The sequence below is a fragment of the Dendroctonus ponderosae genome, unplaced genomic scaffold, assembly GCF_020466585.1.
Source record: "Dendroctonus ponderosae isolate FM_Combo_2020 unplaced genomic scaffold, Dpon_F_20191213v2 Dpon_F_20191213_8, whole genome shotgun sequence".
NCBI lineage: Eukaryota > Metazoa > Arthropoda > Insecta > Coleoptera > Curculionidae > Dendroctonus > Dendroctonus ponderosae.
In genome coordinates this window covers 12,696,493-12,707,866 of record NW_026019016.1, presented here as the reverse complement: position 1 = coordinate 12,707,866, position 11,374 = coordinate 12,696,493, and the positions used below count along the sequence as shown (strand labels likewise).

Genomic DNA, 11,374 nt, shown 5'->3' with positions numbered 1-11,374 from the left:
AAAAAACGATTTCATCATAAAAAAATTTCACAGAACAAAATCATACTTTCACTGGCTTGTTCACTTCCAACCGTGACATGGAGATGTTGTTTTTAACTGATTGCAATTTAGTTACAGATGCGGGTTTTTCGGTAGAGGGCAATTCTGCTGTCTTCTGACCAGTTAATGATCCTTTGGAATATACCTGCAAACACACGATAAACTTGAGCTTCCGCACTTGGAGTGAGTTTCAGTTGAGTGGGGCTCACTTTAAATTTGCTTCCCTTGAGTAGCTTCGGTTTCGGGGTCAGAAAGGGCAGATCATGCAGCTGCTGCAACGCAATTTCCCGTTCTAGGTTCTTCAAATTTGTTTCATCGGTTAAAGTGGTTTCTTTGTCCTGAACTTTTTCCGATACAATCGTAGTTGGATCTGGATCGCCGTCACCTGCACAGGATTTTTCGCATCGCAGATTTAACCGAAAATAGCATCTTACCTTCTAAAATCGCCAATAGATCAATGTTGTCCAGGGATGCTTTCGGTTCTGGGCCAGAGGCGTTTTTGTCAACCTCCAAGTCACTTTCCTAAAAAATTGGGATGTTAATCAAGTTTTCAACAAATCGGCTGCAATCTACTTGGGAAACAGGCTCTTCCTGCGTCTTTGCAATTTTGCTGGTCTTCGCAGATTCATCAGCTTCAACAATTCTCTTAGCTAGTCTTGATGTGAGTTGCTGCGCAAAAGTTGCATCTGCAAACCGGGACAAAAACGTTTTTTTTGGGCAACTAGTTTGGGGGCAAACTACCTTTCTTCTCGGTGCGCTTTTTCTTGCCCCTTTCCAGTATTTCCTCCTCGATTTCCTTTTTCGAAACAATCTGGCTGGTCAAGTTGCGATAAGGCACCCGCACGCCCACCCTTAAAACACTGTAATTGAGAAAAGCTTGTCATTTTCCACACGTTTTCATACCTGGGTTTGGGGGATTTTCCGTTGAGAACGTTATCCATAGGTTTATTGACGTCGTGCCCCAAGATATGCAAGGGAATGTCCGTTTTCAATTTGCGGCCCCTGGGCCGAGGCGAGGGTTTCTCCGAAACAGTCGCTTCCTTAAAAAAATATGCTTGCAAGAAAATGTCCAGGCAAATAATTTAAGTAGAACTTACCTCTTCTTTGACTTTAGTTACAGCTATTTCTTCTAAGATTTCTATCTCTTCGTCCTCTATTTTATGTTCCAGCGTTATGATTTCTAAATAAGCACATAGAAACACGTCAATGTAGAAGACGCTCTAGTCGTTCACCAATAACATACCTTCCCCGCTCGTTTGGAAACTGTCCGAATCGTCAATTTTTGGCTTGTCTTCATCCACAGATTCGTCCAACTGAACTTCAATGGCCGGATTGGACTTCAGACTTTGTATATGTGTTTCGTCTGCAATTGCGAAAATTTTCCAAATAAATCAGTTTACAGTAGATCGGCAATTCAAAGCACCTTCATCCATTGCACTTGGTTCCTCTTTTGCATCGGAAACTTCCAAGTTTGGCTGGCTGTTTTCAGAGGACTTATCAGAAACGGGTTCAACAGTCACTTGAGGTTCTGTTTGTCCTTCGGCAGCCTCTTGCTCATTGAGCTGGTGAGGCGTTTGTAGACCAGGAGCAGTCGAATCGCCTTTAACGGGGGTTGAGGACCCATCGGGCTGATGTTCATCGCTCATCTGTCCATCAGCGTCCTAAACAGAGAGTGAATAGGAAAGATAAAGGCAAAATCTTTGGAAATACCTCTACAGGGCGCGAATATTCGCAGCTGATCGATTGCGATTCAACAGAATAAATTTGCCCGACATTTGGAACGGGTTCTGCCGATTCAGGCCCATATTCGGCAGGTTCAAGCACAAAGGAGTTGCTCGGCTGGAAATACATAAAGTGCGGTTTGAGAGGAGTTTAAAGACAACTAAAAGATTTCTTATTTGGCATGCGGTTTTGTTTGATGTACTTTTCAAATCTTATTTAGCGCCGAGCCTGAGGCGAGGCAAAATAATTTTGATGTTTTGCCAAAAAAAATTGCAGCAGATCAGGCTCGGCTCGTTAGGCATTAACTTTCGCTACTTTGCTCAATTTTAATTAATCGATTGCATGACAGTAAGTGGTAAGAACCCGGTCTATTGTCATAATGTGTATTTGTTAAATGCTGTGTACCAAACGATTCTTAAGGAAGTTAATTAAGCAGGATTTTTGTTAGTAGCAACGACTTCTAGAGCGTACTGAAAGCACGTTTGTAGAGCTAATCGGGATGTTCACGAGAACTTTCATAAAGCAACGGCAGAAGAGGGCAACATATTGGAAAAAGCGCGATGATCAAGCAAAAACACTAGCAAATATAGGGGGATTTGCATGATTTATTTGGACCCATTGTCGTACAAATGTGCTTCTTTATCACATTTCAGCGTTGGGCTGAACGTTTTCGGATAAAAATAATTTGTAATGCAATGTAAGTCTGAATAAACCATCCAATCTCCACATTGGCGTCTGAATATTGGGTTCTGTGGGTTGTTCAGAGAAGAACTTTGGAAAAGTGCTTAGTTTAATAAATAATTTGTCTATTGAGGCACTTACATTTTGAACAAAGTCAGTATTAACGGACACTACATGTCCAGTACCCTCGGGATACTGTTGTTCAAATTGAAAATCGACCTGATGTATGTTTACTGTTTGGGGTGCAGTAACATGATGGGAATTATAGTGCTAAAATGAAAACAATGATAGAAGTGACATGAAGAAACTAAACGGTAAAACTGAGTTAATAAACCAAACCAGAAGCATCGTTGGATGAGTGTTTTATGGATGAGTATTGTGGTTTAGTTACTTGGGCGTTTAAGTCCATAGTGGAAGTGTTGTGGTCCTCGTCGGCCGGTATCAATTGGCCCTCAGTCGTATATATATATTTGGTGCCCAGGTTTTTCTCATTCAAGTTGGCATCTGCATATGAATCCCCATTGGGCTCCACCACTGTAAGAGCGCTCTCCTCTGAGGCTTGCATCCTCACTAACCTATAAATTCGATCAATGCACCTTGAAGCCTTTCGAAATAACGCCAATAGATCCACTTAATCTTATCGTAGCAGCTAACTAAAGTCTACTACGTTAAATAGCGCTTTATTAGATAATGGCTGTTCCATGCAGCGCTCTCAGGCCTGCCGACTAGTGAGTGTATTTGCATCTCCCAGAAAGTAGGGCTGAGTGTATATGTTTATAACATTAAGAACGTCGAGCATAACATGAAATTGCTAACAGAAACAGGAGCATCACATGAATGTAAACATACCAACGGAATAAATATCTGGGAAATCTACCTCGTTGCCGACAACGCAATGTCGCAAAACTGTTCTTGCGACTAATGTTAAGTGTTCAACTATATGGGGCTCCTAACACTTTAACACAATCGATCACTTTCAGCATGAAAAAGCCATAATTTGCCCAAAAAGCATGGGAAATTAACTACAGGGGCTAGAGATCATAACAAACGTCGCCATGTCCATACGTCACCTACAAGTGCAACCAACCTTACGCCACAAAATATCCCCCCTTACCTGCCTGCAAATTTAAATGTTCCTAAATAGGTAGTGATAGGCACAGAACATGCCCCATAGGGGGATATTTTGTGGTGATAGGCGGGTCGGAACTGACCGAAAAAACTTTGAAACTTACAAAAACTTAAGTTAATTAAATTTAATAAAATGAAAAATACGGCTACTTATTTTTTAGACTGATTTGCGCAGGCGTTTGTGTCAAAATAGCGCAAACTATAATACTGCATGAACGTATTGGCCGGCCGATAACTCTCGATTGTTCTGCGTTCAAAAACGCTGCCATAAAATCAGTCTTTATCTATAAATAAAAATAAAATAAGCCTTGTTCTATGGTCTTGAGGCCAATGAGAACATGCAAATCAGGCTTAAATTAAACATAAAACAACAGCACTAAGAACCGCTTTTTATTGATTATCCGACCATAGTCCGCTTTCGTCCTCTCGCTCGCACTTCTTCATACTTGCAAAAAACCTCCCTAAACCCGTTTTTGTAGCTCTGCTTGTACCCTTCCAGTATGCTGGGAAAAATCGCCTCTGCCACTGCATGAGTACTAAGGAGGGCTCGTTCCAGAACATACAGATCCACCCCTTTGTCCTCCGCGCAGGGCTCGATGTGGGCCAGCCCGAAATCGATCAAAACCAGCTTCAGCTCCTGCAGGTCCTCAAAACAGTCCTTGTTGCTGGTGTTGACCAGCAGAATGTTGGAAGAAGTGAGATCCCCATGAATGATACTGCCTGCATGCATTTTGCCCAGCGTTTTCCCTATCAGCACTGACAACTCCAGCAGCGTATCCAGGCAGGTCTGCTCTATGAAGTCCTTCAACGTTATGCTATGCACGAAGTGCTCCATAAAAATCATTCTTGTGTGGAAGTCCACGTTTAGGAGCATGGGGGTTGCGATTCCAACAGTTTTGCATCTTACCAGCGCTTTGGCTTCTGCCCGCATTCGCTCCTTGGTTAGCGAGTCGTCCAGATGCTTGTGCCTGTAGGTTTTGACAAACCTTTCTTTGATAATTGTGGGGACTCCCAAGTAGACGCCTTGGTATAACTTGGCCTCAGCCCCTTGTTTTATCAACTTGAAGCCTTCCATGCTTTTCTGGATAGTTGAGCAAAAGGGTGCTTGCGAACATCAAGTGGTGTGGATTCTAATGGTTTTTTTGGTGAAAAGCTTTAAAGGAAAGTCCATCGATTTATTTTATCTACTTGAACTTGAATAGTTAGGTTATTTTATGTTAGTAACAGTCAGGGCCACAGATGATACTCTGTGATCTGTGGTAATATCCGACGTGTGTCATCGCTGTCATCGTCTTGACTGAAGGCCGCTTAAAAAGTTCGAAAAGCCCAAATTACCACAGTTTTCTTAACAGGAAAACTTGAGTTTTCCGTCACTTTAATGCTGCGAGCAGAAGAAAGTGATAACAAAGCATGAACTGGGCTGAATATAGACCTGCCATTTAGGCATGTTTTAAAAATAGGTAGGTGTATTGAATATTGAATTTTTGCCCCATTTTTAAACTGTTGGCAAAAATTAGACTTTAGTCCGATTGAAGTAGAAATTTAAGCGCTTTGAACCACATGAGTCTTCTATGGGGTGTGAAGTTGCTACTTGCTCCAAATGGGAAGTTATGAGTTTTTAAAGGAAAGCATGCAGTTAAGTAAAAGTGGGAACTTTCCGTCGCTCTTCATAGTGCAATCAAAGTGAAACCAAGGGCGGATCCAGGGGGGGTCATGGGGCTCATAACCCTCCCCCCCCATTCAATTCTCTATCCAACAATGCCGAAATATTTTCCTCCGAGAAATGAGCAAAAATGGGCCGGAAAACATGGAATTTTGGCATAATCTTGCACCTAAGTGTCTGATATTCAAATTTCGGTTTCTGGGCCAAAACTATTCGAATTTCCTCACTCACGACTCACACAGCGACGTTTGTTTATCTTTTTACTCGCGAAAGAAACTTTGTTTACTCTGAACATCCAAACCAGTTCGATCGTGAACTGGAAATGTCCACAAAACCGTCAATAAGAAAAAAACTGAAATCGAACAGCGTAGCAATACAGTGAGTCACCCAAAGGGCCAGCGAGCAAAAGATTATATCATTATGTGAGCTCGGTGCGTTTTTTTCTGTGATAAACACCTTAGATTCGCATGAGTTTTATCGGATAGCTCAGTCTATTATGGGCAAGGGAGTAAATCGGTCGTCCGTTCTTTGTTCATAAAGGGGATAAAAGTGCGAATTTAGTGCCATTTAGGCACGAACGGTCGGCCATCTTACCTGTTTACTGTTAATTGCTGATTATAATCCACATTTATATTCAACTTTGTGTGGATTTTCATTGTGTATTCGTGTAGTGTGTGCTTTCTCATGGATAGATAGTGGAGAATCGGGCTTCAGTTAGCAAAAAGCAGACAAGAAGTATTGAACTGGGCGGAGTTTTAGTTTTATTCAGTTTCCTATTTATTTTTGTTTTCAATCAAATCGCTGGGTCTTCGACTAAGTTTATGTAATAAAACATATTTTTCTTTTTTTTTTAGGTGCAGCTTTCGGTAAGTTTAGCATTAGGTACTTTTACCGTGAGTGATCCTGCCCAAACCAATTAAATTTTGCACTGGTCTGGTTTGATCCGTCCGAATAATTGCATTTTTTTATTGTTTATTGCTATTTATTGCACGTTAAAACGTTAGTGCCCGTTAGTTAAGGTGCCCGTTATTTTTTGAGCGAAAATAATTATAAAACTCGTTTGTTTGTCTGACATTGTGTACTAAAATCTGCTGATTTTTTAAATATTTTTTCTATTTTCTGCTGGTAATTTTTGGGCGACGGCTCAGCACTTAGCTTCCCCTTCACCAAAGTGCGCCGTTTGTCACTTGTTCCAAGATCTATGCCTATTGCACAGATCACAGAGTAACCTCTGTGATCTGTGGATTATTGAGAGGTTACATTGTTTGTATCTTGTGTACTTTGACGTTTTTATGTGTTCATTTATCATTTTCTATTTAAAAGGAATATAAAGTATATTCGACTTCGTATTGTATACCCAAAGTGATACAGCATGAAAGTGGAGAATTTGAAGATTATCGTTTTTGATTTAGGTGAGTTTTCCAAATATTTGTGTAATACGGGGCTCATACACTACGTTATTAATAAACACCAGATATTTATTTATTCTTGAGTGCGCAAATTTAAATTTCGGGACTGTTTATGCTGAGCTTTTATTAATATTTACTTTGTGGCTTAAGTGCATTAAATTGCCAACAGCCGGGGCACTTCGAAAAGGTGTTAAGGTTTAAGAAACATTTGAATAGATGTTTTGTGAAACTGCGTATGAAAATGCCAAAAATTCCTTTTTTAATCGAATGAATCTAAAACTGCCATTTTTCGATCAGAAGCGATGATCAAAATGAAACACTTTTCTCTACTGTTCATTTGTTTTACTTCTACGCATATGTGCGCAAAAGTAAATGTGACAGATTGTACTTGTCACTGTCATAATATTTTTTAAAGTATTTTCATTAAAAAGTAACCGACAGGCTTGTTTAGTGAATTTCGTAAGTATCTATCTATTCATCATAATTTAAAGTTTACTTACATTTTGTAAATTATAACTTTGATAAGAGTCTATTTTTTGCACTCGCCGATGTTGCCACAGGCAAAGCACGATTTTTTAAATAGCGCAAGTTTCTTGCAAAATATTCAACTGACACAAACACTGAAAAATTACAAACGTCAAAACATGACAATTTGAAAAATGGCATTGACATCAAATGTTAAATATGATGTTGACGGCTGTTATTTTTATTTATTATAACTTATGAGTCCGGTTATGTCTTTCAATCGCATAAAAAATATTGTTACTTCTACTATTAGCAAGTCGCTACTGCATAATCCTTAGCGCTACAGTGTAACACATTTTTGCTCAGTTTGGTGAACGGAACTCGAATCGATTGGCAAATATATCAGAGCAATGAAGGTGAGGAGTTTCCCAATTGCAAAGGTTTCTTTTGGTGCTTATGGTTTTTTTGCTTTGTTGCTTCTAAACGTTTGTTCCCGACATTTTCACTTTTAAACTGCATTTAATCGAGTTAAACCCAAGATATTTAGGCCTGCGAAGGCTTAAATAAATCAATAAATCACAGCCGTTTGTTTCCACACAGATCCAAACACTTTACACAACACAATTTAAATTCCGTTTTCATTGATAAATCTTTCGCATTTTTTTACTGTGTGTGTTTTATCACTTATGTAACAGGCAAATTATCCTTTTGCAGATTATACACTTTGGCCCTTCTGGATCGATACCCATGTTTCGCCCCCATTTAAAAAGTATGTAAATATGAGCACCTCACATTGATTTGTATAGATTGAAAAGAACCGATTTAAAACCTTCAACACGCATAAGTGCGTTGTGTCTCAATAATTGAACTCTATTTCAAGACAATCCTCCAATCGGATAGTCGATAATTATGGCGCCAAAGTGAAATATTACCCCGAAGTTCCGGAGATTTTAAAAAACTTACAAAACCAGGGTTATGAGCTGGGCATCGCCTCGAGAACATCGGAAATTCAGGGCGCTAAACAATTACTTAATCTGCTTGGATGGGACAAGTATTTTACCTACTGGGAAATTTTCCCCGGTAGCAAAGTCACTCACTTCAATAAGTAAGTGTATGAATCGCAAATCGTTCTCATTTGCACTTTTTCACGCACACATTTTGCACTTTTTCATTCGTCAGTTTTCATTTCCTAGATAATGTGTTTGTTTATTTCGCAGCATCAAAAAGCAGTCCAATTGCCACTTTGAGGAAATGCTTTTTTTCGACGATGAAAATCGCAATATCACCGACATCACTCGGTTAGGAGTAGTTTCGATATTGGTAAAGAACGGCGTTAGTAAAAGTGTGGTGGAGAATGGCATTCAAAAGTATATCGAGGCGAGAAAATAAACAAGTTGCAAACAAAAGGTTTTTCATTAAAGCCATTTAATCGAGTCTGCTGTTTCCGAAAACAGACATTTTTTGATAGTGAGAAAAGCACAAGTAACCAGTAAAAAAAGCTTTATGCACACAATTAATAAAACACAATATCGCATTCACAAAATAACCTTAATAATCTTTTTGTACAATGTATACAATTCCTTATTGAAAAATACAATTCACGATCACAATCAGTGCCTTTCGGCAGGTATTTTCTGTCCGGGAGTAAGAAATTGCCGGAAGCTTTTGATGAGCAGATCAATTAAGTTTAAGGCAAATGTTTTTCAATCGTCAACACCTTACACCGGGACACGCAAGCGGACTTAACACTAATTTTACCAAAGACTAGTTAAATATTCCAAGTTAAACACGTTATGGACGTTAACAAATAGGCACGTGCTGCTATTAGTTTAATCAAAGTAGTTCATCCAAAGCACCGACTTTTCGTATAAATATGATTGGACGAAGCAACAAACATTCTATTTCTTAAATATTCAGTACCCTGGGTCTAAATCTAGCAGATAAAGTGACAAAACGGAGTTTAATAAATAAAAATATCTACATATTATTCTATTTATCTGGAGTAGTTTTTTCAATAGGAGTCAGCATCAATCCCTTTGCAAGCATTTGTTCTTCCAAGTCTTTGTCTTCATGTGAGTATCTGCGAAAAAACCCTATTAACACCAGGGAAACGTTCATGGCACTTCTTCATTTACCTCAACCTATCCGCTTCAAGCACAGCAATTAAGGCGTCTCGCTTGGCGACAATGTCCATCATTTCATTGATAATGCTTTGTTCAGATTTCAAGTCTTCCTCGGTTTTATGTTCTTCTAAAAAAACCCAGTTTCATAATGCGATTTTACTCAAAAAAAGCTTCTTACTGATCCCTATGCGTTCTCGAAGCTCCAATTGAAGCCTGGAGTGCCGGTCCTCCAGCTCTACCTCTTGGGCGCGCACCATCAGCTCCTTTTCATAGCGCCTCAATTCAGTCCTATCTCTCATTAAGTCAAACCACTCCTAAAGGACGGTAAATAAGAGTTAAGACTGGAAAGTTCTTGTAAAGCTCAAAATCCAAAGGTTCCAAGGAAATCAATTTATCATTTCCTGAAGTTTCTCAAGCACGAGTGCTGTGCGGCACAAACTATCTGTGAAGATGCGAAACAGTCGTGCTTGCGAATCGTTTCTTCGACGGCCTGAGAACCGACTCTCGAAGAGCCCAGAAACGACATGTTTCACTCAAACTGTTACCTGGAGCAGATCGCTTTCGTCCTTTACATTCACGCCTCCATCTTCACCCCGCAGAGCCTTCTCTATCTCCACACCCCGTTGCTCTAATTCGCGGGTTTTCACCTCTGTCTCCTCCAGCTTGCGCTGAATCTCTTGGGCCATTCTGTGCCTGCGTTTCACAGTCGGGAAAGTTATGGAACGTTCGGCTTGAAAGTTTCTACGATTAGTTACCGTTTGAGTTGAGCTTGCCTGGAAACTCGTCGCGCTTTGCCGCTCTTCTTGCCCGCTGTGGAGGCATCCGCATTCCCCGATTGGTCCACTGTATCGCAAGAGCTGCGATCTTGCATTTTGCTTTCGACAACCTCCCCATCGCTGCTCTCATCTGCTTGTTAGGATCGATATTAATTGGCCAAAGAATTCTGGTTGGGCAAGTTTTTACCTGTTGCTTTCATGGTGTAGTTGGCTGGTAAGGGTGGAATGGGTGGAGGAGTGGGTTCTCGCCGCTTAATGTTCAACTCGGAGAAGCTTTTTCGGGGCTTCGCTTCCTCGATGGCGGTTTCCTAAGGGAAATAGTCGACATCAAAGCCAAAACACACGCAAACATTCCCAACAACTACATGCTGTTTAGGCACAAATTTAAGAAAACCGGGTAAATAGTCATTCTGCATACTCTCAGATGATTGAGCCTGTTCATGCCGGTTTGCTTAAAGGATTTTTTTGGCATCATTGCTAAAGTATTAGTAGCAGCTGGCAATTCTGGCTGAATTATCACTAAGTAAACTGCCCAACAAAATAAAGTTACACCGTGCAAGTTGCCCTAATTTTGGAACTGAAACAGAAATTGTTCCGATAAGTGATTTCGAAGCTTCCAGTGCTTCCAGTTTGTCGGTTTTGAAACTTTTGAGTCCGTTTTTATTTAGGAAATATGCTTGTTGTAATGTAAAAAACGCTAAACGTGTTTTTGTTCAACTGGGAACTTGCCAAACTTTTGAAAATGTTGCCACCAATCCGAGTTTATCCAGTTCCAAAATCAAGGCAAATTTGATCGTGTATCCTTTGGCTCCTTGAGCAATTTGGATCAATTTGCGAAGTTAGTGGGGAGGACAAACGACAAGTGCTTACAAAGACCAAGTACAGCAATATAGTGCGACATAAAGAACGATCAAACAAAACCAAACAAAAAAACCATAACTGAAGTGTTTCTTACGTGTTTGCACAAGTCCAAACTCGTTAAAGACTGAAATAAGAACATCGAAGGTAAAGTCTGTAGGGTTGCAGCGACTAAGAGCAGCAACGCTGACCGCCACTCACCTTTGATTTGTCTTTCGACTTTGGAGACAACTTGGCAAACAGGCCCTTGCTTCCCGTTCCCGAGGGGCTCTTTTTGGAGAAAATCCCCGCTATCAGCTTGGTGATGCTCTTCCGCCTCTCCCTGTCTTTGCTCTTTTTCTTCGACTTTGAGGCGCTCGTGTCCAGTAGATTGGGATCGGACATGCAGATTTTCTTCTTGCTCTCCTCCTGCTCCAGCTGCGCACTTTTGCTCACGCTGAGATTCTTTGGTATTTCGGAAATGGACTTCGGCCGGGCACTCAAACCCTTTTCCACTGCCTTCGCCGCATC

At 40.4% G+C, this 11,374-nt stretch overlaps 4 protein-coding genes across 4 annotated transcripts in view; 1 reads left to right on the top strand and 3 right to left on the bottom strand.

Moving 5' to 3' along the window:
• LOC109539436 (neurofilament heavy polypeptide) overlaps window positions 1-3,007 on the bottom strand; it is a 5,995-nt gene extending 2,988 nt beyond the window's left edge. Inside the window, exons 1-10 of the mRNA XM_019907167.2 lie at window positions 2,834-3,007; window positions 1,463-1,700; window positions 1,283-1,402; window positions 1,137-1,219; window positions 943-1,079; window positions 781-899; window positions 613-725; window positions 474-561; window positions 249-424; window positions 47-184 (exon numbers count right to left, since the gene is read on the bottom strand). Of these exons, the coding sequence (XP_019762726.2) occupies window positions 47-184; window positions 249-424; window positions 474-561; window positions 613-725; window positions 781-899; window positions 943-1,079; window positions 1,137-1,219; window positions 1,283-1,402; window positions 1,463-1,700; window positions 2,834-3,007 (1,386 nt within the window). The remainder of the gene's footprint in view (window positions 1-46; window positions 185-248; window positions 425-473; window positions 562-612; window positions 726-780; window positions 900-942; window positions 1,080-1,136; window positions 1,220-1,282; window positions 1,403-1,462; window positions 1,701-2,833) is intronic.
• A 988-nt stretch (window positions 3,008-3,995) lies between these two features.
• Window positions 3,996-4,820, bottom strand: LOC109539482 (EKC/KEOPS complex subunit TP53RK; the record flags this gene model as incomplete). Its single annotated transcript, XM_019907258.2, is given in 1 exon segment — window positions 3,996-4,820. A coding segment is annotated over 1 exon segment (650 nt), but the record flags the coding sequence as incomplete, so codon positions are not given.
• A 1,637-nt stretch (window positions 4,821-6,457) lies between these two features.
• LOC109539498 (magnesium-dependent phosphatase 1) lies at window positions 6,458-8,513 on the top strand. The gene is made up of 4 exons (XM_019907277.2): window positions 6,458-6,645; window positions 7,822-7,876; window positions 7,988-8,212; window positions 8,325-8,513. Exons 1-4 carry the CDS (start codon window positions 6,606-6,608, stop codon window positions 8,494-8,496), a joined length of 492 nt encoding a protein of 163 aa, XP_019762836.2. The 5' UTR covers window positions 6,458-6,605; the 3' UTR covers window positions 8,497-8,513.
• Window positions 8,514-8,590: 77 nt separating this feature from the next.
• Window positions 8,591-11,368, bottom strand: LOC109539497 (F-actin-monooxygenase MICAL3). The gene is made up of 8 exons (XM_019907276.2): window positions 11,066-11,368; window positions 10,962-10,991; window positions 10,194-10,314; window positions 9,986-10,136; window positions 9,776-9,923; window positions 9,409-9,544; window positions 9,243-9,357; window positions 8,591-9,187 (listed from the first exon to the last, which is right to left on the bottom strand). The coding sequence occupies exons 1-8, from the start codon at window positions 11,246-11,248 to the stop codon at window positions 9,097-9,099; spliced, it is 975 nt and encodes a 324-aa protein (XP_019762835.2). The 5' UTR covers window positions 11,249-11,368; the 3' UTR covers window positions 8,591-9,096.
• Window positions 11,369-11,374: the final 6 nt, after the last annotated feature.

Coding starts and splice junctions, on each gene's coding strand:
- LOC109539498 (XM_019907277.2), top strand. CDS start 6,606: ATGAAAGTGGAGAATTTGAAGATTATCGTTTTTGATTTAG. Junction 7,877..7,987: donor GTTTCGCCCCCATTTAAAAA/GTATGTAAATAT, acceptor CTCTATTTCAAG/ACAATCCTCCAATCGGATAG. Junction 8,213..8,324: donor AAAGTCACTCACTTCAATAA/GTAAGTGTATGA, acceptor TTTATTTCGCAG/CATCAAAAAGCAGTCCAATT.
- LOC109539497 (XM_019907276.2), bottom strand. CDS start 11,248: ATGTCCGATCCCAATCTACTGGACACGAGCGCCTCAAAGTCGAAGAAA. Junction 10,315..10,961: donor GTTTGGACTTGTGCAAACAC/GTAAGAAACACT, acceptor TATTTCCCTTAG/GAAACCGCCATCGAGGAAGC. Junction 9,358..9,408: donor TCGAGAACGCATAGGGATCA/GTAAGAAGCTTT, acceptor GGGTTTTTTTAG/AAGAACATAAAACCGAGGAA.